Genomic DNA, 26,371 nt, shown 5'->3' with positions numbered 1-26,371 from the left:
ATCACACACCTTGCTCTATGGCCACAGAACCATTTTGGAGCAATAACTGGCCATGGGGGGGGCACGTGCTTTTCCATCAGGCTGAAGGCAGAAGTACCCCACCATCACCAACCATCCCTAAGGACCTCTACCACCAGAGATGCCAAAGAGAAGAGAGTGAGGGAGGGTCAGCGTGGGCTGAGGAGACAGTACACATGGAGAACAAAAAAGGACTGTTCTTTAGTGACTACCTTTTTCTCTCCGACAGCTGCCACTGAGCCCCACAACAGTTGACAGACTCCTGCCAACAGGCAGGCCAGAGATGAACAGCAATGAACCTTGCCCTCCACATCACAGCCTAAAAGATGTCAGAAAGGGAAACACCGCAAGTTCAAACTGCTCCTTTAGCCAAATTATCCCAAGCTGCTCAGGCACAGGACACAGCAGGCTCACAACATAACTGGGTACAGTCTCTTCACTCCTTCAATAAGCTCAGCCAACCTAGCCTAGCATTCAGATTTTACTCCAGAGGCCACAAATACTTTCCCCAGCAGTCTAAGAAAATTAACCCTAATCACTAATCACTCTTACCATCCAGAGTATACCACTGTCCCTTCCCAGGAGGCTTGGGGGAAGAGATAAGCAGGCTGTAACAGAGATGATTTGACAAAAACCTCATGCCATTTTGTCTGACAGAAGTGAGGCATAAATAGGCCCTTGTGTATGTGGAATACAGTGTACAGCAGGATGGCTATAAGTGCCTGCAATTCAGACCTTGTTGGCTAAGGTAATGGCCTCTAGAAGTGAGACCTTTAGGCAAACAGGCACTCCCAGACTCAAAAGGTCCCTCCACGGGTACAGTCAAGGCCAAATTATAGTTCAATAGATAAGTGGGTTCCCAAGCAGGGAGACAACCTTGAGTTTGTCTTTCAGCAGGGGACAGATGAAGACTGTGGCCCCTTTCCCAGGGACACAGAAAGCAGAATAATACATCTTAGGCACCATCACTGTGTAAGCTTGAGCAAGCCCACTATTAAAGACAGACTCACCAGCTTGAGCATAGTCTAAGGTGGTAAGAAACAACAAAATAATTAAATGCAACAACTTAAAAGCAAAGGAGAGCACAACGCTCAGACACAGGCTGAGATTCAATTTCTCCATGGGAAGCCAAGAGGGAAGGACATATAGGGCCAGAAAGAATGCAAGCAAGAGGGTGCCTGGCTCTGTGGCTCAGCTCTGCTGAGAGGTGCCCAACCTGGACAGGCAGTGGGAAAACTGCTCAAGTGGAATCTCCTGTGGCTGCTCTCAAGAGAAACAGAGATATCAAACATAGTCATGGGGGCAACTCGAGAGTGGCTTCACTGCTGAATTTCTAGATTTGGTGTATGCAAGTGGGAGCTGAGAGATGGGCCATGCTGGAGTGCCTGTTCCCAGGAAGGCAGCAGGAGCAGAGTAGACATACTCTTGGAGGCTGTTGTCAAGTTACAAATGATTGCATAAAAAGGAGAATCATGACAGTGAGACAAAAGGTATAAATTCCAAGGTCTGTGTTGTGTTTGAATTTAATAAATGGGTAAAAGGCACCATTATGATCATTTGTCAGATCTAAACTGAACCTGATGACTTCTTGCTGAGCAAGAGACTCTGTCAGAAAGATCTGCAATCTTTATTTAAAGATTTCCAGTAAGCAAGTATTCACCATGGCCCTAAGTAAATTGATGCAAATGGTTAATTACTCTCACTTAAAAATGCATCTCTAGGCTGAATTTTTCTAGCTTCATCTTCCAGTCACAGGGTTACGTTCTACCTGTCTGCTAAAGTACAGGTCTGTCTAGCTGAAACATGCAACAGCCAGCAGCCTTCCCATTCACTTAGAGAACAGATTCTGATAGAGGAGAGTACTGTGTGCTGCAAAAAGAAGATGGAAAACCTTAGGCTTTCCACTGAGTTTCTGAAATAAAGTCAAGGAGACCTTGGTTGACCCAGTTTGGGCCTTCCAGTCCCTTGTTGCACAGAAACAGGCGGCATGCAACGTCTAGTCCTAAAAAAGTAACATAAGAGAGCCTCTGAAAACTGCACCTGCCCAATGTGCCAACATTTCCATTTGTGGAGGTGCAGCCCCTCATCTGCATGGGCAAAATAAGAACCAACAGGCCTCTTCAAATTAAAAGTCTTCTGATGTTGTAAACAACCCCATGGACAGAAATTGGGGATTTTCTTCTTTTTTTAAATATGGCTCAACAAATTCCCTTGTCCCTGGGAGGGTTGTGTCTGCACAAGCCATATACTTCAGGGAGAGTTAACACGGGCAACTTGAAAAGGTGGTCACTGACCAGAAACACTGGAGCTGCGCTCTCCCCTCCGAGATAACCAGCAGTGGAAAAAATGTTTTGTGTTGGTCCTCTGGAGCACCTGACAGCACTGTACATGGTTTTGCTTGTGGCATCTGCACTGCACATCTTGGACCTTGGCACGACAGTTCCCCCTAGTCAGAGGCTCTCACACTGCTCCCCCAGAGCAGGGTCTGGGCAGACTCCCTGTATGCACTACAGTCATCTGAGGAGCAGTCTCAACCAGCAGGGTCAGGACTTTCTATGAACCATCAGTACTTTTGTCCTTCTAGAGCAGTGGTTCTCAGCCTTTTAAGACCCAAGGAACCACTTGTTAGACCCCAGGCATCCCTTGGAAAATGCCAGCTCCTAGCTTTCATTTGTTTTGTGACTACAGAAAAATATTAAAGTAATTCTTCTATTGCAAAGAACTCAGAAAGACCACGACAGGTCAGAATGGTTTTGACACACTAGATTCTGATTTGAAATCTCTAGGTTAATCTTGTGAATCATGTATAGGTGTTTGCACACTTCACATTGCTAATATTGTGTAGCTGTGACATCCTGGTTGAGAATCACTGCTTGAGAGTAAGCAACCAATGCACTTTATAGAGGGCTCCAGCTTCAGATTCCACAGAAATAGAGGCAAATGCAAAATAAATTGGACTTTCCAACTGCAAAATAAAGTGACCCGTCCAATAAAGATCTGCTAGCAATGCTCCTTTGCATTAGTAAAAGCATTGCCAGCAGATCAAGGCAAGTAATTATTCCCCTCTATTCAGCATTGGCAAGGCCACATCTGGAGTATTGTGTCCAGTTTTGGCCCCCCCCACTATAGAAAGGATTTGGACAAATTGAAGGGAGTCTGGCAGAGGGCAACGAAAATAGTTAAACTCTCTCACCAGGAGGGTGGTGAAGCACTGGAACAGGTTATGAAGAGATGTGATGGAATCTCCATCCTTGGAGGTTTTTAAGGTCTGGCTCAAAAAAAGTCCTGGCTGAAATAATCTAGTTGGGGGTGGTCCTGCTTTGAGCAAGGGATTGGACTACATGACCTCCTGAGGTCCCTTCCAACCCTCATTTTCTATGATTCTATGATAAGGACCAGTTAACACTACTGTCCCAGACCTTCCCTAGTTGTAGTTTGAGGTGTTAGTGACTTCACTTGTGATCAGGTTACTTACTGGGAGCTATGGAGGGGAGGCATACCTTCCTGGTACTGAAGGGAAAGTGTTCTCTGGAAAGGACCTAATTCTGGAAGATGCCTCCCTTCTTTGTTCCATTCAAACCACAGTGTTAGAGAGGAAACCCAGTGAAACTCATAGTTTTAGAGCAGTGGTTCTCAAATGTGGAGAGGCCAGGTGGAACTGCCCCATGCACCTCTCTTTCAGGGAGGAGTATTGGGGCTGGGCTGGGAAAGGCTGCAGTAAGTGTTGGGGCTGGGCAAGGCTGCATCTGACTGCTTTAGGTTTATCTGGCTGTGCACTGAGGTACATGGAGCATATATATGTCAAAGGGAGACCTGACTCTAAAAATGTTAAGAACCAGTGCTCTGAAGACTATTTATTTCAGCAATTCACAACACCCCCCCCCCAGCACATCTCTGTGGCTAAGCCATTCTCAGCTGGTTTTGTCTGCAGTCTCTTCTGTACAGCAAGAGCATTTGTTCACGTAGTCCAAGGCTTGGCGTTCATCTGCCTCGCCACCATTCTCATGCTCTACTCACTAAGCCATGCTCCTCCCCTATCCCTGCTATGGTAACACATGAGAAAGAATAAGTGTCCATCCTCTGCATGAGAGGAAAGCAAGTCCACCTGACCTCCAAAGAGCATTCCTTCCCCCCTTCCAAACTACCTGAACACCTTCTTCCTCGTCTCTGCTAACAAAAAGGAGTTCAGATCCCACCTTTCAGCTGCTCTCACTCTGCCTCACCAGCACAGGTTTTTCAGGCTCACTGGCTGCATCTACATGAGATGCTACTGAGCAGTAGCTCATTGCTACTTTGCAATTGCATTGGGAGCACTAACCATGACATGACACTACTGTGCAGTAGCAACAGAAAAAATTGTGTGGGGACATTACTGTGGAGTAACGCCGGTTACTGCACAGTCATTTAGTACTTGATGATGTAAATACTAAATGACAGCACAGTAACAGCACCATGCCCATGACATGGCAGTCTGCCGCTCATGTAGACGCAGTTCCTCACTCCACAGTTCCTCAAGACCAGTCTTCTTGCAGAAGCCATTGCAGAGAGCAGCAGTAACAATGCGTATTGGTCTAAGGGAGCGCACTCATGCCCTGAGTCACCCCCAGATGGAGCTCTGTGGCTGCAAAACACATATTTCTAAGAACTATAAAGAATTGGAGACAGACCAGGATCTGAAATGGCTTAGAAGGCCCGTTCAAAGGGAAAGTGTTCCTCTGACCTCCTAAACCAGAGCGGTTTCCTTGGAGAGCTGTGAAGGCACTAAAAGAGGCTATTCAGTTGCAAAGTAAATCACTAAAAAATTTTAAAGTGCCAGAAACCAGATTGCCTGTACAACATCAGTTCCACTGTTGGGATGTCAGCATTATGAGACAGCCTTTAATAACACAGTCACATTGTCTTCCACAGCAATGCCTCCTTCAGGTCACAGTCTGGATCACACCCATAGAAGGTACCTATACAATATTTCTTTCTATCCTGAGCATTTGGTGTGTGCGACCCTTGCTGTATTTGTTGCACACTGTGCAACCCCTGCACTGAATGTAGAGTAGTGACTACTTGGACTTTTCAGGGGTTCTTCTCACACCATAATATTTAACCAGCTCAAGTATTAAAGAAGTTATTTTCTCTGAACCCTTCACAAGGGGAACAGAGGGTATCCACAGAGGTGGATCTTAGGTACAAGGAGGTTAAGGCCAATATTTGAAAACCTCCACTAAGGGTTCATTTGTATACAGAGGTTGTACAGGTTTAGTCAAGTTCAATCAATTTTATCATGTCCACATAAGGGGACTGTGCCAAGTTTATATTAAATTGGAATAAAACCTAAACTGGGTACCCCAGTAACTGAGTGCCTAACTTGGAAAACTGGTGGCCTAAGTATTTTTTGGAGTACTTAGTATTTGATAGAATTGTATATATTCAGAGCCCTTTACAGACATATAATCAATCAGTGAAGGAAGGGAGAATCTCCAAATAGCTGATGTGAAAAAAATGACACAAGAAGGCAAAGTCTCTTGCCTAAGGCTAAACAGCAGGCCACTGGAAGAGGAAGGACTCAAGTCTTGGGAGTCTCCCAACTCTGCACTGGGACAGATCTTCACCTGATGCAAGTAATTCTAGCTCTACTGACTTCATTAGTGCTCTGACACCTTAAAGTAGCCAAAGGATAGTCCCTAGATCCAGTTTTCTAGAGCCCACTGCCTAACTGCAAAGGTCAGAGCATCTGTTACCCACATTCATTTCACTTGCATCCCTGGGTGCTGGGGACTCATGAACTGGACCTCTAGAAAATTACTCCCATGTAATTAGAAGTCAGCTTTGAAATGCTACTTTAAATGTATTAATCAACCTCACTCTGAGCTCTGTAGCACAAAGGAACTCCATTCTTCCAGGATGCATTTGGCTGCCTTCACCATCAGACCATCCTTTCTTTCCCTAAAATCTCTTGCCTTGTTCAGAAGACACTTTCCAACTTCTGCAACAAATGAGGCAGACAAGAGCTCCCTTTGCAACCCAACTCATGTTCCAAGCACCTGATGTCCTGTGGTCTGCAGAGTGCTTTCCTACGTTTTAGGAAAGGATTCACTTCTGGGCAGCTATAACACTTGCCAAATTTCAGTTCTCTTGCAAGCAGAGGAGGGAGAGCTCTTGAGGTCATCTGCTCTTTATAAAGGAAAGCACTGTCAGTCTGAATGTATGTGTTGGTGCAGCTCCCCAACTATTTTTTTGAGCAAAATCTTTGCATGAAAATGCAACTAATTGCACCTACATTTCTAAGTCCTCTAGGGCAGATCTTTCAACACTACATCCTCTCATTCTCCCTCTAGACATATTTTCATTCAGCTCCCACTTTTTTTTCCAGTATAGTATCAGCAATCTCTATCCTGGTCATGGCTACCTACTGAAACAGACAGAGATGTAAGACACACCAGATATTGCTCCAGATGTGCAGGTGAACATGATAATGCTGCTTCATGATAGATCTACACTGCAGTGCAGACAGCAAATCATTCAAATTCAGCCAGGGACAGTTTAGTTAAGCAGCCCCGGCTGCACAGATCATTGTATGCAACAGAAAAAATATGCCAGTATGAGCAAGATTTAAAACTTAAAAGCATGTTGTCAATGGGAACGTCCTGGGTCTACAACTCAGAAGATCAAGTCGCTGAGAGAGAGGGCAGCTGTGATTCCATTTTCTCCGATGCTAGAAGTGGGGAACTCCCTGATGAGCACTTGTAAACTCTCGTGTGCCTCATACTCTGTTACTGGCACTTTGACATGCGATACTGCTAGGCATTTTTTTTACATGCAAACTGGTTTAAGATTTCATTTGAACTTTTCTGCCTCCAAGGTGAACACTACTGGAAAGAGACACACGGGAGGCACACCGAACAGTTTCTCAGTTCTCTGCTGCACAAGAACTACTTTGGGTTTGGTTTGTTTTTTGAATGTAGCCCCGCCCTCAATAAGCAATGAAGCCACAGAAACCATGATACTTAGATTGGTCTTAAGATCTGCTTTGCTATCATAAAAAAAAACTTCACATTTGTACTAAATGCTTCATGTACTTTCAGCTCAAGCAGGCTTACTGCTTCATGAGTAGTAGCAATAATTATCATCATTTTGCTGCACCTTACCTGCAGCTAAGAGTTGTACAAGAGGTATTTCAGCAGCATCACCCTTTCACAAGCAGGAAAATGGAATCTAAGAGGACTCAGGCAGCTTGTGCATGGTCAAAAAGTCAGTTGTTAGAGCCAAAAGAATAACTGAAACATTTTGCTGCAGCTTTTCATTTCAATCTAAAGAATGGACAGTGCCTGGTTTGCATCTGACAACTCAAGGCCGTCATAAAAGTTGGAAGCCCTCAAATGGGAAGATAAAGCTCGTGTTATCTCAACTACCCTAGCATTGTTCTGAGGAGAGTCTTTACTAATGCACCAGGCTCAGTTATCAATGGTCCAAGTTAACCTGACAGAGAGCTAGACAAAGTTGTCTCAGAGGAGTCACAACTGTTGACTGAAGAAACGATAGATCTCAATGTTTATACTGGCATTAAGGCAGGATGGCATATCTGTGGCTGCACTGGAAGCAGGTTTTCTAGGCCCAGAATCAGTTACTGAAGAGGGATCAGCATCATACCACCTAAGAGGCCAATGCATTCATCACATCTGTGACTGGTACATGGAAGGTGAGAAAGCATTAATACTTTTCTTCTAGTTCAAGAAAATCTTAGTAATGGGGCCTTCTGCCAATGTGTGGAAGACTCTTGACAGAAAGGTGCACTTGTACAGGAGATGCACAATTGAAAGGGAACTGCTACACGCTATCAGAGGGGAAAAGAGTGAGTGTACTTCCTGCCTGAGGGACTGATGTAGATCTTGTGGGCATTTCCATTTCCAACAGTTCCACAGGAGAATCAACATTTACACCTGTTCCAATGTTCAAACATTGCAGACAAAGAAGATGCACAGTGAATTCCACTCGCTGGGTGTGTCTACACGTACATTTACTGTGCAGTAATTTACTGCACAGTAAGTGGGTTTTAGGCTGGAATCTACACATGCAGGCATTACAGTGCAGTAACACTGTGTGTAGACTGACTTGGGACCAAAGCTGATCCCAAGTCAGTCCACACACACACACTGTTACTGTGCAGTGAGGTATCTACATGTGTGTTACTGTGCAATAGTAGCAGGTAGCATCATGCAGGTAGGAAATTTATGCCAAAATTGGCGTGCATGTGTAGATACGTGCCTGTCTTGCACAGTAATTTTTAGTTACTTTGCAGTAACCTAAATTACTGTGCAGTAACTGTGCATGTGTAGATGCACCCACCGATTCTGAACTAGCCCAGGGGTTCTCAGCTTTGCTCTCTTCATCATTCTGAGTTGCTCTACTTCACTGGGTACTGGAAGGCTCTTCCAGGAAAGTGCCTGAAAAGGCAGCTTAGTATTATCATATGTCTCTCAATAGTACTGAGGAATACCTCAATTATGGATCAGGGCTTCATTGTGCCAGATGCTGTACAACTATAGAATAAAAAGATAGTCATTGCTCCAGGCAGTTTACAATCTAGTGAATTATGCTAGTGGCCCCTGATCTTCCCTGTGCTACCAGCAACAATACTGAGCTAATGTATTGAGGGCAGCATTGTGTTTTGCTCCCCATCAACCTGAAGAAATATGTATCTATGCAACCAAAATGTCCTGTGGCCACGAGCAACATTGGAGGTCCTGTAGGCAAGCCACAGGAATGTTTCTGGAGCAACCAAGAGGTCCCCTATCCCTAAGAGACATGAGTGTGGAAATGGGCACATCTACATGTGTCCCTATGGTACCTTTGTTGCTGTGCCATCATTTAGCACTTCCTTTTCAAAGTACTAAATGATGGCACAGTAACAGCCCGTACTGCACCATGCACACAGCGTATGGCTATTTTTAGCTGCTACATCGCCATACCAACATGCTATAATGGGGGGGGTGTTGCTATGGTGATGCAGATGAAGCATCATGGTTCTTGCCCATGGACACTGCATCGCTGTAGTGGGTTGCTACGGCGATGTAGCATCACGTGTAGATGCACCAAGTGCGAACAACAGCTACAGCTTAGTAAACTTTAGCAACCAGGTTTCTGCTGATTTTTTACCCAGCATTACTAAACCAGACCAGAGATCCATATAGCTCCATATGCCACCCTCACTGCCATTCCCCGACCACTCTCTACCCAGCTCCTAATGACCACTGTCTCCAGAATATTCTACATAGCCTCCCTCCACCGACTTGCAGAGAATCCTCTCGAGCATTTCTGCCCATGGATCTATGACAATTTCCTCTACTGCATCCATTCATTGGCAGCCTATGTGATATTTTCTCTCATGCAAGGAGCCCTACTCATTCCAGTCTCTTTTCATACAGAAGCCTCCAATTATTATCTCATCCATCTCTACTTCCCGTCTAATTCTCTTGTCTCCTTTGAGATGGAGGGATTGCCGAAAACTCATCACAGCACCTCCAGCAGATGAACTAACACAGATTCATATATACAGTGGCATTTCCTTTTCACTATCATTTCCTATCCCTTTCATAACAGTTGATTTACTTCTTTTTTTTTTAACCACCATCATGGTCCCTCCCAATGAACCTCTGTCCAGGCCACTGCCTGAGTGACTGCAATAGGTTTGGAGCCCAGGAGAGTAAATGTAATTCACTTACGCACTGCCAAGCGTTCCACAACGATTCCTTCCATCTGCTATTTTGCTGTTCCCCTGCCCAGTTTTCTTAGGCCCTTTGGAAAAAACTCCTTGATCCCTTCTCGATTTCACAAACCTAAATAACTATGCTATCCATAACCATTGCCACTCCATTTTCAAGATCATTATGATACATTCTTTAAATATATGACCACATGCTGCTTTTTCCAAAGGACCCCGATTCACAGCTGTGCAGCAAATGAGATCATTGTTTGTAGGACCTCTGCCTTATTGTTGCAGAAATCAACTGGAGCTGAGCTTTGAGCATATCATGTACTCTGAAAAAATTAATGCACCATAGGCATCTCAAATCAGGTACCCAAAATCAGTAGACGATTTTGGTCATTATTTCTCTATCTCTCTTTCCATCTGTAGACAGGGGATAACATTTCGCTTCACAGGATGCAGTGAAGATGAAAATGTATTAATATTTATGAGTTATGCAAAATGATGGTACTCATCACCATGAAAATGAGGAAATGAATAATCCTTTATTCAGAGTAGAGCTCAGAGTATGTACAATAGATAGGGCCTGAGGTCATGCACTGAATGCGGAGAAGAAAAGGAAATTTTCTTTATTTAAAGAAGTATTGCCCATTCAGTGAGCATCCTCCATCCTGCGTATTGAATGTGATAGAAGTCTGTTAGAAATTATACTAAACTATCCTGAAATTAAAGACTACATCATAAGGCCCATGCACAAGGAGGCAGAATTAGGGTTGCACCAGGAGCCTTAATTCTGGTGTATCCCCAACTTTTTAGTGATGAACTGTGCACCCTTCATGTTCTTGTAACTGTTTTGTAATTTGTATATTCAGAAGGTTGACAGTGGGCTATCCCCAGGTCTGTGGGGGTGGCAGTAACTATATACACAATGCAACTTCATTATAACAAGCTCCGTTGGTAACAAACCTTCACTTTTAACAATACAAACAGCAGGAATCAATTTATTCATTACTGTGATACAGAAAACTGTCTAACCTATTATAGCAAATGCCCTCTTTTAATTAACTTTCCTCTCAGTCCTATGGGGGGTTCATTATAATGAGGTTGTACTGCATAAATAGATATAGATATCTATTCTCAAATACGTCTTCACAGCCAAAAAAGGTGTGTTTTACAGTATGATAAGTGACCTGCATTAGATCTGTCGCTACAAAAATCAAGGAACAGCTGTTTTTATCACAAGGCAGTAAGACAAGCTTACCGGTGTATCTACCCCATAGAGCTGAGTTCACCTAAGCTCACTGGAGTAAAAATTAGAGCCTTGGACGATTAGGATCTTGCAGCAAGGCAGCCAATAGTTATCTCACTGTAAAAAACAAAAACCAAAACAACCAAAAAAAATCTATCCCAACCATGTAGTTCTTCCAATAAATGACATCACCTACAAAAATCCTTGCCTCTCGAATATTTCTTGGACCATCATGGCTGCATCATTCCAACACTAGTCACCACTCACAATAGAAAATCCACAGCTTAATGAAAAAAGAAGAATTTCTCTCATCTCCAGTTTCACAGCCCTGCAGATTGTTTTTAGTCCTTGCTGTGCCTGCTTTTTCCTCAGATCTTAGAAAGAATGCACAGCATTTAAAAGCTTGTCCAAGTCTGTCCCAATCATGCAGTTGTTCCAATCAGAAATTACTTACAAAAATCCTTGCCCCTCACATATTTCCTGGCTCATCATGGCTGCAACATCACTCCAACATTAGGAGGGTATTTTTGAAAGTCCAAATAAGTTGTATCAAATAGTAACAGGTTGTTGTGTAGTTTTAAGAATGGGTTAAACAAGCATTTGTCTGGGAGGTCTGGAAAGGGATGATCCTGCCTTGAGCAGGGGAATCATACTAAATTAGCTCCTGAGGTCCTTTCCTGTCCTACTTTCCTAAGATTTTATGATCTATGAGCACTTCTTTACCCACTATTGTTTTAATGCCAAATGAAGTTATATATTACTGCAGAGGTATGATTTTACTTTATATATGCTCTATTGGTTTCCTCCTACAAAGAAAGCTAGACAATGCTACCATTGTATTTTTAATTATTATATGCATTTATTTTGTGCTGAAATAAACATCACATGTCTGTAATTCAAACACCGCTTCCATACATTTTCCTCCCACGTTATAGATGCATACTACTTTCCCATTCTCTAGTATCAGCTATTTTTAGTGAGATTGTAAATTTTTGGTAGCAGTTCAGCTGCTTCATTCTTAAATTCTTTCAGAACAACTGGATGTATCATCTGGTCCCAATAGGCTGTTATTCTGAGATTTATTAATTTGTTCCACTCTCTCTTTTTGACACCTTATTCTCTATCACTATCTCTTCTTCACAGCCTGCTGAGAACATCTGAGGTAGGTACACCTACAGAATCCAAGACGGATGCAGAGATACACATCCTGCTCACTGTTCCTATCTCAACTACACTTTTCACTCCCTTACAATCAAACATTTGAGTTCACAGCTCCCTGCTTCAGATACAGAGTGTGCTATTTGTTTCATACAGTAAAATGTGATTAATTGGTCAGTAAGATAACTCATTGCTATAGTCTTATTTGTCAGTGCACTGAATCACTGCCAGAGTTTTATTGATTTGAACATAAAATGCTTTGGTTAATTCATCATTTCTTAAAGAATAGTCATTTCTAAATGTAGACACATAATAAATAACAGTGGAATTTTCTCCTGATAATCACTTGTCCTCCACAGCACCTCTTAAGCCACCTGATGCTTACAAAACATTGGATACTCTTCAGCTTTTACTAGCTCAACAAGACACAGACAATCAACCATTCCATAATGAGAAATTATCTTCTTCTTTGGTGACAAAAGCACATAAGGGTGCAACACAAAAATCCTAAGCCATCTACTTTACTACAATAACTACATATTTTTACATAACAAATGCTCCAAATTTCTGTAGCAAGAAAGTGTACATTAAGCATTTATCTATGTAATCATCATGCAATTCTCAAATGAGCCAGAGTGCATATAATCTGCCCTTGACATTTCTGTAGTTTTTTCATTATACACGTAAAATATCTCTCTTTATGTTGCTTCTGTATGCATGCAAAATACACCTCATGAAGAATTCCTGAAAATTAGTCATTCATGGATTATTAATCACCATTACCAATCCTTCTGGATTGATGAATTACCCAAATTTTACCAACTGCTCTTCAAACTGGCTTCACTTTTTAAAGTTCAAACTGTTTGTTTGCACCTGTGAGACAAAGTAAACAATTCTTTTCTCTCCTATGTTTGCTAACTCTACTGAGGACTGCAAAGGCTTCAGTTTGCTACGATGTCACTGAATGCATAATTTGTCCTGTGAGATATTTATTACCAGTGTTGATGCAAGAAAAACAGAGAACCCAGTTCAATTCCCAGAGGCCAGGCTGAGTCCTCAAGGCCATCATATTTTTTCACCCTTAAGCAGGGCAAATTTAACACCGAGTCATTGAGAGAGAAATGATCAGAAGTTCATGATGTTTATCGAAGTGATTTTTCTGACAAGAACCACACTTTAAGAAGTGATGATTTCTTACCATCTATTTGCCATCTATCACTGAGCATCAAAACACCCATTTTAGGCAAGTCAAGAAGCTAGTGCAAACCCATTATATGCGACTCCTGCTGGGCGCATCTAGAGGAGATGCTAGAAGCTCAGTAGAGTATTTTTACTGTGCACTAGCATGGCAAGTAAAAACTGCACTAATGCATAGTAGAATTAGTCTACTGAGCATTAACGTCATAAAAAAAACCTGCTGGCGACTACTGCCGATTACAGCACATTAAGTTAATGTCTATTATTACAGGTAGTAAATTTAATGAGCCGTAATTATGGTGCATTAATGCATGTGTAGACGTGCCTGCTCACATTCTAAAACTGTTTTATGCAGGCTGCTGAAGAAAATACAGCACAGAGGCACTTTGGTCACACTGAATGATGATCTCCTCCATTACGTACCATGATTGAACATATCCACAGCACTGGATGCTGCTGGTGATCATAGATTACTACTAAGTAGCCTTAAAGATTTTGTAGGGTATATGGACCATGGAGCTCTCCACAAGCTGGGCCTCGGCAGCATGAGAAACCACCGCTGCATCACAAAAGCCTTGGAGGAAACCTGCACTTCCTAGAGCTTCCAGAGAGCTGGCGACAGTTTTGTTCCAGATACAAATGCAAGACTTCCACCTTGGCAGCCTCCTGTGGCAATCAATTCTCAGCACCATACACCAGTTATGCCCCTCCCTACTTTGAGATGTGGGGAAGAGAGCAGCCTCCAGCCACTTTTTCTCTTCTCACGAAAAGCATGGATACTGTGAGATCATGTAGGATGTAGGCTGTGGACAGATTTAATTTTCAGCTGCTTTAAAAGGAGAGTGGGGAGCAGATGCTAGGGAGTGAGCAAACATCAGCTGCTTGCTCGGTTGTAACCATTACCTCTCCATGCTCCTGCGGAAATAGAAGTGAGCTAAATTGCAGGAATTTTCACCCAGAACGAAACAGGGTTTGATGTACAAGGTTTTTGTTCCAATGTATACAGCTCTGCAGGGGCAAGGCTGTCATCAGAGTCACATGCGCTGGAATCACTCAATGTCCTTCTAACTACTACATCTGTCCACACCTTCATTTTGATCCCAGGTAGCATAGCTGGGGGGGAGGGGGGTGACCTATTTGAATAAAAAGGGGCCGCGGGCTTCTGGGGAGGGGATTGAACCAAACGGCCTGTCCGGTCACCCGGGACGCCTGAGGCTGAACTAGAAATTAGAAACCTCTCCCGCTGCGCTGCGCTGCGCTTGAGGCCGGCCCGGCCCGTCCTTCCCCTCGGGAGAGCCGCGCCAGCTGGTGTCCTCCATCCTCCCCGTCCCGACAGCCGGGGTCGCTACCGCGAATGGGCTCAAGGGGCCCCACCGAGGCAGCACTCGAGGCGCCCCGGGGGAAACGCCGGCTCTGAGCTTCGACTCGGGCGGACAAGCAGGAGCCGCTCGTGTGCGCCCGAGCGCCCCGGCGGCAGCGCGGAGCGGCTCGGCTTCGCCCCGGCCGTGGCGGGCGGGCGGGCGTCGGCGCCCACGGCCTCGGTCTCGGCCACCCCGCGCGCCCGGCCCGGCCCGGCCCGGCCCGTCCGCGGGCGCCTGCAAGGCCGGGCGCAGCCTGGCGGGGAGCCCGCGCGGACCTGGGGGCCGCCGACCGCTGCCCGGGCTGCCCACGCGGAGCCCCCGCCCGGCCCCGGCCCCGGCCCCGGCCCCGGCCCCGGCCCCGGCCCCGGCTGACCTGTTCTCGGGCCGGATGCTGAGCAGGTAGCTGCGGCTGTCGGGCCGCGGCACCCACGCGGGCCCCTCGTCCTCGTCGTGGGGCGGGTCGGGGCCGTCGGCGCTGCGCGGGCTGCACAGCGAGTAGCGCCCATTGCCTGAGTAGGAGCGGCCCAGCGGCCTCCGCTGCGAGCCCATCGCCGCCGCCGCCGCGGGCAGCTCGGGGGGCCCGACCCAGCCCTCAGCCCCCGGCCCCGGCCCCGGCCCCGGCCCCGGCCCCGACCCGCGCTGCGGCCCCGCCGCTGTCAATCACCCGCCCGCTCTATATAGGCGCGTCGCGGCCGCCCCGGCCTCGTCCCGCCGCACATGGGGCTGTCACTCAGCGCCGCCCGCCGCCAGGAATAGCCGCGGCCCCTCCCGCCCCCGCCCCGGGCCCAGCCCCTACGGGCCAGACCCCCGGCCCTTCAGACCCTGCCCCGCCGCAGACCCCCGAGGGAACGGGCACAGCAGCACCCAGAGGCCAGGGCTGCCTTCCCACCGCCCTGCCTTTGCCTGCCAGACCAGGTGCAGAAACCAGCCCCTCCGGAGCTAAAAAGCAGGAGCTGCAATGGCTTGAGCTAAAGTGGTGGCACCTGGGCCCTGGCACAGAGACACGTCTCACATGGGCGGGCACCAGTGGCTGAGACCCTCTCCCTCTGCCCGGCACACACAAGCACCGTCCATCATCGCTGTGGCACCAGGAGCCTGCCCCCAGCCTGGGAACCCCCTCGCACCCAGCACAGGCCCTGGGACTCGCACCCTGCCTTTTCATCCACCAAAATCCACATGCGCACCTTGTCCGGGAAGTGTGATCTGTCCACTAACACTTCACCCAAATGACTGAGACTCGCACTTTTGGACACCCCATGCACACCCCTGCCTGGGCAGCGGGACACAGACACACACACACACACACACTTCACCCATCAGGCACTGGACCCCTTCCCCACAACCTTCCCCTTCCCTTGGGCAGCAGGTCCCCTTACTGCCACAGGTGAGCTGCAGGATTTCCCTATATAGACACAGCCCACTCCTGCCTGGGCACTGTACCCCCTCACATCCCACTCCACACCCAGGAGCCTGTGACATCTCTCCCCACTTCATTCCCTCCCTTCCTGACACTTAGCACTATAGCTACACACCCGCTGTTCTCACCTACACATGCACTCCTATCCACCCTTCTTTCCTCTTCCCATGTGGGCACATATATCATCCTTTACACTCCCTTACCAGGAATTGGGATCTCCCTCCAGGAGTCATTCTTGCATCTCTCCACCCATTTTTTTAAAGTATCAAATGGATCATTATATATGAAACCCACTCCCCATTTACTGGGGTGGATGTCTCACCTCAAGCCTGTGTTTACTGCACCAATTAAAAAGCTCATTTTCTTTGTTGGTGAAGGGATAGATGTTGTCTGGTGTGTGTCAGCCCACGAGAACAGACTGTAGCCATCTGAGGGTATGTCCACATTATAGAATTACTGAGTCCCACTTCCCTTTCCTTATGTCAGCCTGTCACAAGGGAGAGCAGCCACACCAGGCTAGCTGTTGGGTGCTGTGGGAGGTATTGAAGTGTCTTTTATACACGCAGGTACTGGACGCATGTGGCACTCAGACATTTGAGGGCACACTCAGGCTTCACAATGCTAAGCTGTGCCACCCAATAAAGATTTTCACAGTATATTGTGAGAGAATTTGTCTGTCCCTTCTGAGAATCCTTGGTAGAAAGGGCAATGAATCCAGCAACTCATTTAAGTAAACAAATTCCAAGTTGGTGTGTTCCAGGTTTCTGTTCAGATTTCTGTCTGCTCCACCTGGTGTCAAAGCATGGATCCAGTTTAGAGAATGATCTGTATCAAATATTGGCAGTGGTGCAATTCTCTCCATCAGCAAGATGAGGAAGAACCACTTCATGAGATATGCCATGCTTTTTTAAAGACAGTAAGCAAGCTGCAAGTACAGGTGGAGAAATATAGATAGCTAATGCCATTTCTAATGGCAGAAGAAACCCATCCAGGCTGAAGAGTAATTCTGGAGTAGGGCCACAGGCAATGGGAGGTGATATATCTTCATGCCAATGTGGGACAACCAGCAATTGAACCAGGTTTTCCATATGAGGACAGCCAGTGCTGTGTGAGGACCCACAAGTGCTTAAGCATCCGAAGCATCAGTAGCCCTCTGAAAGCTGACTACCCTGACTGGTTATAGATTTTTGGCTAATTGGTTGAAGTTAGCAGGTCAATTATCAGTTCCTTCGTGGGGGCTGTTGCCCACCATTTGTTGTTATCGTGCATGTGGGCAGTGTCCCCCAAATAGCTGCCAAGTTTCAGCAGATGGTTCCCTGAATTGTGGTGGAGCCACTGGTAGCACACACATTTTGTACTTGCAGCTTGCACACATATTTTGTGCACCCGTTCCCCTTAGCTGCACATGACCAAAGAATGACATTGCTCTCTTGCTATACAGGCCTTGATAAGCTACAGAAGCTGGTTCATGGAAACCTGCACTGAATGCTTTGCCAAAGTACATAACGCAAGAATCTGGAGAGGCAGCTCTTGGAATAGGACTGAGCAGGTACATAGTTCCAAGCAAATAACTTGGCTATCAATGAGATCTCTGTTCCTAAGGTAATTTTGGCAGGCTCAACTTACCCTCCTGTTCCCTGGCTCAGAGAGGCCTACCCTGACTTGCTAGCATCTGGCAGAAGACTGTATATTAAGCAGGTGCACAATGGTGGTGGAATGTGGTTTTGGTGAACTAACAAGAATATGGACATGTGCTTCTGGAAACTGGGGCTAGATCCAAGAAAACACAGAAAATAAAGGAAACTGTGTTCTCAAAGCCTTGTTTTGGAGGTGGAGATGATGCAATACATTCATCCTGTAATTATTGTTTCTACATATATATAATGCTAATGTAACACATGGGTGAGGGAGGCAGCTTATGATTCCTGTATTTGTTTGCCTGTGTGCCATTTGTATGAATTTTAAATCAGAGATGTAAGTAATTCTTTGCATTCTGCATGAATATTCCATATGTTATTCTTTGGAAAACACATGGAATGTTGTCTACATTAATTTATTAAACATTTTCAACACAGGCGGCCCAGCTGCCAAAAAAACTCCAAAGTGGAAATGCTAAAAGGCATAAGAGGTGTAAATCAAAAACAGTGCTATCTGAAAGCAAAGCAGCTGAAACCTGCTTGAACTCCAGCTCAAAAGGGAAAATTAAAAGTGCAAAAGGGAGAAGAAATAAATGTGCAGTGTCACATGGCATGGAACTGTGCATTATCACTGCCTATGTTTTCTCTGCCCTGTGTTGCGATACTGGTAGGTCAGTACTAATCGTAGTTCCCTGTATACCCTTCCATTAGTGGTTAGGCATGCATTGGCTCCACCCCAGCTCTGGGTTCTCCATTGTCTACATCAGTGATGCTCAATCTTTTGTCTCTGTGAGCTGGAGGAATGGTGTGGGGTAGATCTGCAAGCTGGATCCATTCTGTGGGCCAATCCAGCACACAAAGATTGGGGCCTGATCTGGTGTGCATCAGATTGGGCCTGGATCTAGGTTACCATATTGTGGCCATGGCCCTGGCCCCACACTAGATCAAGTCTTCTGCTCTAGTCCTAGACTCAGCACTGTTTTCCTGGATTGAGCCTACTGTCCCAGTGCTGCATGCAGTGGATTGGGCCCCTCTACCCCAGCCCTACACACACTGGATTGGGCCTCAACCCTGGCTGTATGCACACTGGATCAGGCCCCAACCCTGGCTGCATGCACACTGGATAGGGCCTGCTGCCCCAGCCCCAGCTTCAGCCCAGCTCCCTGTGCGCTAGTAGGATCCTGTGCAGGGGGTCATGTCATCTGTCCTGCAGGGCTTGGACATTTGGCAGCGAGGGAGCAGTGGCACCTTTATTTGCCACTGCTCCCCCCACTCCCACCAAATTTCCAGACACTTCACTTGGGGAGCTCTGTGGGCTGGATTACATGGTTTCACAGGCTAGATCTCATCTGCAGTTTGTGGGTTGAGTAGCCCTGGTCTTCATCATGTGGTAGCATGGTAGAGACATGACCAGGTTCAGGTTTGTAGCATGTGCATCCTTGGATGTGGGGGCATACATCCTTATGAGTTTTCCACAAGTGTTACTTTGTTGCTCCTTGTCTCCTCTCATTTTCTGCTCTTTCTCCTTCTTCTCTTGATCATGCTAGATACCACTATCTTCTCTTTCAGCATCTTCTCTTCTGTGACCTGTTTTTTAAGCTACAGTTTATAAAGCCTGTCTTAACTTCTGTCAAAGTCCCTTTGCAAGTCTTGTGCCAGGTTCTCTCAATGCCCTTTCCATTTGGTGCAAAGATACAGTAGCCTTTGGCTCACCATAAATGTCCACCTCAAAGACTGTCTGTTCTCTACTGGGTTTAAAGGCCCTGGAGAACAATGAGGCATTACCTGCTGTGTTCCACAATGGAAAGTGACTTTACTACCTTAATGTGACATATTTGGAACATTTCCCATTTTTAGTGGCGGGGAGGTTCACATTCAGGCAAAAGGTCTGGAAGCAAAAGGTCTGGATGTCTTTCCTGCTCATGCAGGGGGCTGGACTTGATGATCCTTCGGGGTCCCTTCCAGCCCTATGATTCTATGATTCTATAAGCATCCTCTTTTATAAAGAGCATGAAGTCAGACTGTTCTCAGTGGTGACAAATGACAGAACAAGAAGCAATGGTCTCAAGTTGCAGCAGGGAAAGTTTAGGTTAGATATTAGGAAAACTTTCTCACAAGGAGGGTAGTAAAGCACTGAATGGACTACCCAGAGAGGTTATGGAATCTCCATCCTTAGAGGTTTTTAAGACCTGAGTAGACAAATCCTTGGCTAAGATGACCTAGTTGGGGGTGGTCCTGCTTTGAGCAGGGGGTTGGACTAGATGACCTCCTGAGGTCCCTTCCAACTCTAATTTTCTATGATTCTATGATTAATAGTGATGGTTATTAGGCTCTGTGGTGGTATTGCTGCTGTGAACTCACTGAAGATTCCCAGGTGGGAAAAGGGAATGGTTGTTCCAGACTGCTGATAGAAAACTGTCCACTTAGGCAATCTTTGTTCATCAGAAGAGGTATTCTAATGACTGATATTCATGACTGGAGGAGGCATGGAATTGGCATGGAAAATACACCTTGCCCAGGAACCTATTTGGATTTTTTTTTCAAATCAGAAATCCTCCTGCATGTTTCCACAGGAATAAACCAAATGTTGAGCCTTTATTAACCTAATAATGTTTTAATGCAATAGCATAGAACCACCATGGATTTAACTTTACTGCAACCATAGTCAACTCATTAGCACCGTGAGACTTGGGTAATGTCTTCTGCATTATGCTTATGTCAGCAGAATGTCAAATCTTGCTCACTTTGGAGTATGTGCTGTTGCTATTGCCAATAAGATCTGCATTACACACACACACACACACACACACACACACACACACACATATATATATATATATATATATATATATATATATATGCACCTTGTAACTATGCTTGTGGTTGATTCCTGCATTTGCTATCATGTGATAATTCTTTCTTTTCACTCACATATGGCTGTTTTCATGACTAATCACTGCTTGGCTGTTTGAAAAGGTTTCTTCTTACCTAAGTGCAATCCATCTTTGGAGTTTATGTCCAGGAAGTGATTGGAGTTAAGTGGATGATGTTCACATTGAAATTGTCTTTACAGCAAAATCCTGTTTATTTTGTAGTAGTCCCCCCATAGTATTAATAGAGATTGGCCATCAATAGGCACTCTCTGACTTCATGCTGCACTGTCTTGCCTACAGAGAATAGCAATATCAGCTTACTAGACTACGATACTGGTTATGTTACTCCACTGTGTCCATTTCAGGACATTGTATCACTAGTCTCATCTCTCAAAACAGATCTGGGATTTCAGGGCTTATTGGCCAAAAGCAGAAGCATCAAATGCCAGCTTCTGTATTTTCATGGTCCACTCTGAAAAACAGAATTCTGTATCTGAGTACAATTGATGATCCTGAAAGCCACATGTGAATGTCAGGTAAGACATTGAGCAGGCCTGTGTGCATTGACAGACAACTTCCAGATAGGTATCAGGGAATGGTATACAGGGAGTCCTGGGGGTTTGGAGCAGGACACAGAAGGATTGATGATTGTTGTCACACCCTTAATTGCTGTCACAGGATATGTCTTAAATATAGTTAACCCAGGTTACTGGCACAAAGATCTCAGCACCCACCATCTGCTTTTCTCCAGACTAAACATACCTGCTTCTCTCAGCCTTTCCTTACATGGCTTGCATTCGAATCCTTTTATAAACATTATTGTACGTGGTATCCAGAACCAGAAACAATATTCCAGCACAGGCCTCATTAGTGACTATACTGGTACTATTGACTCATTTCTCTTGTGTACAGTTCTTCTGTTAATGCAGCCCCAAATTTGCTTTTTCTTGGAATAGGATCACACTGATTACTCATGTTTACTTTATCATCTGCTATAACCCCATGATATTTTTCCAGTACTACTCTCTAGACCAGGGGTGGGCAAAATGCAGCCCAGGGGCCAGATGCAGCCTGCCAGGCCATTCTATCCAGCCTGCGGGGCCCCTAATAATTTTAGAAAATTAATATTTATCTGCCCCAGGCTGCCTGTCATGCAGCCTCGATGGCTTGCCAAAACTCAGTAAGCGATCCTCCACCCAAAATAATTGCCTGCCCTTGCTCGAGACAGTTCCCCCCATTATTTATTTGTGCTTTAGTTCACTTTATGGTCTGTAGCCCAGCTCTCTAATTCATCAAGCTCCTCTATAATTCTAATCCTCTCCTTCAAAGCATTTGTGGTCCCTCCCAATTTTGTGTTATCTGCAAATCTGTTTGGTAAGTTCTCTATTCCTCCATCCAAGTCTTTAATAAAAATATTAAACAAAATTGAACCCAGAAGAGACCCTGGTGGAAACCCACTTGAGACCTCCTGCCATTCTGACATTGCTCAATTTATAGCTAGTCTTTGCATGCAGATATTAAATCAATTATGTATTGATCTAGTGCAGGGGAAGGCAAACCCCGGGCATGCATGCCAGTGTGGCATGTGAAGGCATTTTGCTTGGCGCACACACCTCGGGGCAGATGGTAGGGAAGGGGCCGAGGCTGTGCTCCCACAACAAGGATCAGGCCCCTCACAGCTCCCTCACCATCCATCCCTGGCACGCCAACATCTTACAGATAGAGCTTATGGGTGTTTTTGGCACTTTGCCCACTGCTGACCCCTGCTCTAGTGGTATTTTTACCCAGTCTGCATTTCCCCCAGTCACTAAGGACTGTGTTAAAAGTCGGACTAAATCCTAAATACCACCTTTACTCGCATACCACATGTACCTTTCCACCAAAAAACAGCCCTCCAAAATTGGGGTACATGTCTTAAGCTGGGAAGTTGACTTTCTTTGCTGGAATAGAAGCATGGAGGAGCAGATGTATGGGGAGGCTGTGCTGCAAAATGTCTGCTTCTTCTCTTTCAGCCATGCTAACCCTTTCTTTTCTAGTAGTGACTTGGCAATAGTTTTTGGCTGAGCAGCAAAAATCTGCTGCCAATTTAGCATCAGCTATGAAACACTGGAATCCACCCGTACTGCTTTTTGGCTGAGAGAAGCATTAGCCATTTTGCAGAACAATATCTCCAAGAAAAAGCCGGCCCTAGACCATGACTCTGGAAAAATCATTTTTCTATAGTCTGCCTTCCACACAGAAGGTGCATGTCATATTTGCAGGGGGGTGGGATGTTAGAAAATACAAATATATCGTGTCCAATGCATTCCCCTCAACCGCCCAACTAGTTACCCTGTCAAAGAGGGAAATCAAGTTGGTTTGATGTGATTCATTCTTAAATCCATGTTAGCTGCTAGCCATTGATGCTTTCTTCATCCGGATGTTTCAAAACTCAGTGTTTTATAATCTGCTCTAGTAATTCCCCTTTTAGGACTGACCTTCAGGGATAATTATGATCTATGACCATGACATGAATGATACACCCACTTCCTGTTTGTAATCTAAAATTCTGCCTGCTTGCAACAAAGCTAACTGTTTAGCATTCCTGTTGCAGCATTTTTTTCCATTTCCTGGTGAATAGCTCTCTTGCAATAACTTTAGGGTTAATCATCTTTGGTTCAAGCAGCTTATTAAATGTTGCCCCCAAGTTTTGTCCTTGTATGCAGAACCCTCTGAATCCATGGTCCTACAGAACACTGGCATGGGTTTCAATATTCTTTCAAATCCACAAAGATGGTCAGCTGTTACAATGGGTCCTGATTTTTCTCCTTAGCCATTTTATTATATAATAATAACAGTTTGACACAGAGTGCTTGAACTGCTATACTGAAGAGACTTACTTAATTCAGCTACTAATGAATAGTGCACCACCATCTGTTATTAAAGCAGCTAAAATTTCAGTGTGCAAACTTCTATTAGCATTGAGTTATTAAATTGCTATGCAGTATGTTATTTAACAGAACAGTTTAAAAACATGTGAGTACTAATCCACAAATAAGAGGTGGGTTTTCCCATTTAATCCAGATGGATTTGTACCATCTTTGGCCCAAATGCAATCTGGATTATCATGCACTTTGACTGATTCTTCTCCATTCTGCTTCCTCTGCATTCTTAACATCTCACTTGGATAGATCATGTCCTCAGATTGGTTGCACTGGAGCCATACTTGGCACCAGCTGAATATCTGACATCTTGCCTTTGATGGCTGCCTGTGTTACTGGTCAGAGGAGGTCATTTTAGGTTCTATTCTTATGCTTCACAATACCTCAATGGCAGTATGCCTTCTGTTTAGCATTCCTGTCCCCATGGGCTATGGTACTGATTAACATCATCCTTAATGAAATACTATCACTTCAGCAATTTCATCTTCTTGGTCCTGGTGACACTCAGGCTTGGTGGTGCCTGAGTTTTTTCTTTTGAGCATCCATCTAGAATTTCTATTCCAGATCCTGTTCTGCATCTCTTTTTGGAAGCCTAGTACAAGGGAGGGGTGGGATAGAGGTAGCCATGGACAGATGTAGAATTTAAAAAATGGGGGTGCAGATGGTGAGGTGCATCATCCCATACAAAACAACACATCATTGTCTTCAGTTAAAAATTAACTAGAAACTTTACTACTATATTAGGGGCCTAGGGCTGTATTATTCAGTTTAAGATTGAGGCAAGAACAAATATAACTTAATTGGAATGAGTTAAAAACAATCTGAAAGGCTGTGAAATAGGAGCTTCGTTACTAGGAGCAGAGAACAGACAGCAGAATTGGATAGCTTGACTGATGTGAAACATCAAGTTCATTAAAAAGAAGAGAGGGTCATTAACACATTAACACCCATGGAAAGAAGAGTTTAGAAGGGATCAAGCAGATTACAATGAGCCATGAAGTCAATTAACTCCCTCAGCACTATAAATAATGCTGCCACTGCCAGGCAGTTGCTTTTAAACTTTGGGTGAAGCAGGAATCAAAAGTGGGGTGCAAGTGCACCAGTGCATCCCCCTGGATCCACCCCTGGAAGCAGCTATATGCCAAAGAAGAACCCAGGTCCAGCTTGTAGCACCTAATGCTCCAGTCAGTCTGTCCACCACCAGCAGCATAGACACTTCTGTCTCTGCCAGCCTAATGTTGTTCCTGTGACAGGGAGATTTCTCATGGAGCTGCTACAGCCCCTCTATGCTGCTGGGGTGACATAAAGAGTTGTAGGTGGCCAAAATGCAGTCCATGCTCTCAAGCTCTTGAAAAGCTGCATCGTTTTATGTTCTTTGTTCACACTTGTCAGATCCTTTTTCACTGTCAGAGGAAAGCTTGGAAGCATGTTCACTAAGAGAAACACCTTATCAGGTCTGCTTTTCACTTTTAACAAGTAGTTCTGCAATGTTGTTGTCATTTTATAAGTCTAGGCAGTGCATTGCACAGCAGTTTTTGTCATAGAATTCCCAGTGGTTTATGGTCTGTTTCTGTTACAGTCCATTTTTACTCATATATTGATGAAGTCACTCACAAGCTATAGCAATTGCCAGAATTTGTTTTTCAATTTGAGTGTGGTTCTCTTTGGTTTTACTCAGGGCCTTAGAAACACATGCCATGGGACAATAATCCTGTAGTATGGCAGTTACAATCGGTTGCGTGGGTTGAATAATGTTACTTTGACCAGACCAGTTAGCCAATGTTTGAGTTCTTGCGGGTTGTTTCTCTAAGGAGGAGAAATTCGTGGTGAAGTCAGTGAGTTTTTTGACCTAGTTCTGTAAGAGAACAAAAGACAGGAGGTAGGTTTTGGTTTTTTTGGGTGTGATTCCAAACTTCTTTCCAGACAGCACTGTACCCAAAATCTCTCTCTCTCCCTCTCCCTCTCTGCTTTTTCTCTGGTTCACATTACAAATTCTTCTCTGTCTGTCAGTGTGACCATGTTGCTTCCTTCCCTGCATTTACCTTTGCTGCTTCCACTGTTTCTCTATTATTGCAGCTCCATCAAAAAGTACATAGCCTTTCTTTGTTTGCATTCAGGTGTTCAGTGAAATCCCTCTATCCACCTTGCTCCCATTCCCTGACTGAACTTTCGTGTGGCTGGGCTTGGGGCAGTGGCTCATTTTGTTTCACGTATTTATTCCTTATCGGAGCTTAATTTCTTTTTATGTTTATCCTGAATGGAGTGCGGCAGTTATGCCCACAAACGTTAACAAATCTCAGGAGCTGACAATAACATGTTATTTCACTACCCTACCAAGTTAATTATTTACCTTGTATCTTAATGCTTTCCTTGATGCATGTGTTCTTAAGGGCACACTCAAAGCAACATCAATGTACTGTATAATATTTGTCTTAATCCTTTAAGACACCTGCCTTAAACCTTTCAGAATCTTTTTGTATCCATTCTATAAACATGCTGCACACACATTTGATTGTCTGTGTAAATGATTTCTTCTATCCAAACACATGTGGCATTTTGATGTTCTGCTGTTTCAAACTCTTCTTCAGTGATTCCCAAGGATGTGCTGCAACACCAGGGGCGGGCAATTATTTTGAGCAGAGGGCCACTTACTGAGTTTTGGCAAGGCATCGAGGGCCACATAATAGGCAGCCCAGGGCAAATTAATATTAATTTTCTAAATTTTTTAGGGGCCCCGCGGGCCGGATAGAATGGCCTGGTGGGCCGCATCTGGCCCCCAGGCTGCATTTTGTCCACACCTGTGCAACACACTAGTGTGCCACAAAAAATTATATGTTATCAGT

General features: G+C 45.0%; 1 protein-coding gene across 2 annotated transcripts in view; it reads right to left on the bottom strand.

Moving 5' to 3' along the window:
• Positions 1-15,280, bottom strand: part of ALPK3 (alpha kinase 3) — a 55,548-nt gene extending 40,268 nt beyond the window's left edge. The window contains exon 1 of one of the 2 annotated variants that reach the window (XM_019477726.2): positions 15,054-15,280. In XM_019477726.2, the coding sequence (XP_019333271.2) occupies positions 15,054-15,229 (176 nt within the window). In that variant the 5' untranslated portion in view covers positions 15,230-15,280. The remainder of the gene's footprint in view (positions 1-15,053) is intronic. The other variant, XM_059714852.1, reaches the window with a different exon arrangement.
• Positions 15,281-26,371: the final 11,091 nt, after the last annotated feature.

The sequence above is a fragment of the Alligator mississippiensis genome, chromosome 11 (assembly GCF_030867095.1).
Source record: "Alligator mississippiensis isolate rAllMis1 chromosome 11, rAllMis1, whole genome shotgun sequence".
NCBI classification, from domain to species: Eukaryota; Metazoa; Chordata; order Crocodylia; family Alligatoridae; genus Alligator; species Alligator mississippiensis.
Note: the sequence above shows the minus strand (reverse complement) of the source record. Positions and strands in the feature narration are given on the sequence as shown.